Source organism: Pterocles gutturalis, unplaced genomic scaffold, assembly GCF_000699245.1.
Source record: "Pterocles gutturalis isolate BGI_N339 unplaced genomic scaffold, ASM69924v1 scaffold3408, whole genome shotgun sequence".
NCBI classification, from domain to species: Eukaryota; Metazoa; Chordata; class Aves; order Pterocliformes; family Pteroclidae; genus Pterocles; species Pterocles gutturalis.
This window is the reverse complement of record NW_010122777.1, coordinates 60,621-63,140: the sequence shown is the minus strand read 5'-3', so window position 1 is coordinate 63,140 and position 2,520 is coordinate 60,621. Positions and strand designations below refer to the sequence as shown.

General features: G+C 50.2%; 1 protein-coding gene across 1 annotated transcript in view; it reads right to left on the bottom strand.

Annotated features, from left to right (window-relative positions):
- Window positions 1–2,520, bottom strand: part of SCRIB (scribbled planar cell polarity protein) — a gene marked incomplete at both ends in the record, with an annotated part of 59,916 nt that overhangs the window by 8,317 nt on the left and 49,079 nt on the right. The window contains 2 exons of the mRNA XM_010077620.1: window positions 326–442; window positions 866–1,042. Of these exons, the coding sequence (XP_010075922.1) occupies window positions 326–442; window positions 866–1,042 (294 nt within the window). The remainder of the gene's footprint in view (window positions 1–325; window positions 443–865; window positions 1,043–2,520) is intronic.

Below are 2,520 nucleotides of genomic sequence, written 5' to 3'. Positions count from 1 at the left end.
AAAGAGTGTGTGTGTTTGTGTGGGCAGGGAGGCCACAAGCATTTCAGGGAAGCAACAGGAATGGAGGGGAAAAGGACAGATGTACGGGTTCATGAAAGGCACGAAGAAGGCAAAATAAAGCACACATAGGAAATGAAGGAAGAAATTTTGTAGCTGTTGTAGAGGAGGGAATATGAAAGGAAACAGAAGCGCCTCCTCCAGTGGATGGAGAACACTCCAGCAGAACTGATGTACCCAGTGGAAGGTGGAACAGATGCCCCAGGGATCACCCTTTTCCCCAGCAGTCCTCGCACGCAACCAAGCTGCAGAGTTAGTGGGCTGGTACCTTAGAAATGAAGATGCCTTCATCAGTGGGATCAAACGGATTTCCAGCATGACCCTTTGCTCCACCTCGGATGCTGATGCCCAGCTTTTCTCCTGGAGCCTTTTCAATGCATATCTCCTGTGAACACAAAGAGAAGTTTCTGGGTCAGGCTCAGGCTGGAATTGTTGAGGAAACACTCCCAGCAGCTCGCCACATTCTGAACACCCTGAAAAGGACCTGCATTAGCCCTTTCACTCATTTGGCACAGTTTATTCTTTCTGATGAGGCTTTTTGTGTATTTCTGTATCCTGTTCAGGTCTGGTCTTCATGAAATCTTATCATTCTCTGATCACAGCATCACCATGGGCATGGCAAGAGACCCTCCACAGTCCTCAGCTGGATATTTACTTACAAGAGACTGGATTCTGCCACAGGAGAAGGGAATTTCAGCCAGAAGTTTGGTTGTATCCTAGTCCCAGACTTACAGCTAGATAAGAAACTGCCTTCAAAAGTGATCCTTCTGTAAAGAATGTTCCCCCAGGTCTCTTGCTCAGAACCCACCTGCATGCCAGGCGGTGGTGGATCCCGCCTCACCAACATCGTCAGCTCCTGGGTGTTGGAGAGCAGGGCATTCACAGCTTCCTGGTGGGTGGCATGGCGCAGGTCGATACTGTTTACCTCCAGGATCCTGTCCCCTACACGGAGCCCACTGCGCGACGCCAGTCCACGGGGAATGACCTACAAAGAACCATTAATATTAGAACTAGAGAAGGGAATTCCCTCTCTCCTTGGAGAGACACCGACTGTATCCCCAGGCTATCCTCCAGCATCCTCTGACGCCTGTTTCGGCTTCTCTGCAGCCAGAGTTCCCCAAGAGGTAACATATCTGTGAACACTGGCAGAGAATTAAGTAAGATTTGCTTTAAAGTGTCACTCAGTATGTCCTTATATTGTCACATTAGCATTTTTATCTGAACCAATCCTGTGTCAGCTTCTCCATTGTTCTGTGCTGTAACCAGAAGAAAGCTTTCTCACAAGAACCTGAAGGAACTCAAATGCTGAGCTGCAGGGCTGCTGTCGCATCAGCTACCACCACAAACGGTGACTGCACCAGGACAGACAGTGCCAGCACAGCTCCAGTGGGGAACTTGAGAGCTTCTGAGCAAGAAACCTAAATTTTATTCCTGGTGAAACAACAGAGTCAACAAAGAAAGAGTGCAGTCTATGAGCAAGTGGATAATCAGGGTTTGTGGGGAGAGTTAGCTCGGCTTTGGTCAAAGCAAATCCTGCCTCTCTGACCCGCTGAAGTACTGTGAGAGCAACCACGGTGGAGAATGAATGAGGTTTGCAATGCTGAAGGTGGTACGTAAGCTGAATACAGGACTCCTGTTTACCAAGCTGGGAATACCGGAATGGAGGAGCACTTGGTGCAACCAGCGGGACACTGGTTTAGAGCAGATCAAAGAGTGCTTCTTCAGGGACTTGCAGCCATGGGTGTCAGAGGGGACAGATTCAGCATGTCCAAGGGACAAGAGTCTTATGGATGCAGCAAGGGCTGGGCAGGGACATCCTCCCTAACATCCCTAATCCAACATGCTTGGATGTGTGGGACTGTGAAGGGAACGAGCTGGAGCAAGTGGCTGGCTTATGTGCTGTGTCTAAATAGCCCCAGCCAGTGCCACTACTGGGAAGAGAATGTCAGGCTAAAGGACACTGGCCTGAGCACAGAAGAGCACTTCTGTTTTCCCTTGCAGTTACACCTTCACCCCACTAACGCTTTCTGAGTCACGACTGGCTTTCTGAAATGCCTGCGCCCTTCCAGGATTCCTTAAGAGCTAACATGAGCTCAGTAATTTCAGAAGCTAACTCTCCCCAGACAGTTCTGTGTGAATCACATACGTCTGCAGGCTTTTACATGCCATTTTTGATGAGTGGTGTTCCTCAGGAGTCGGTACTGGGACCGGTGCTATTTAACATCTTTGCTGGAGACATGGACAGTGGGATCGAGTGCACCCTCAACAAGTTTGCCGACGACACCAAGCTGTGTGGCACGGTGACACACTGGAGGGAAGGGATGCCATCCAGAGGGACCTGGACAGGCTGGAGAGGTGGGGCTGTGCCAACCTCATGAAGTTCAACAAGGCCAAGTGCAAGGTCTTGCACATGGGTCAGGGCAACCCCCAGCACAGACACAGGCTGGGAGGAGAATGGATGGA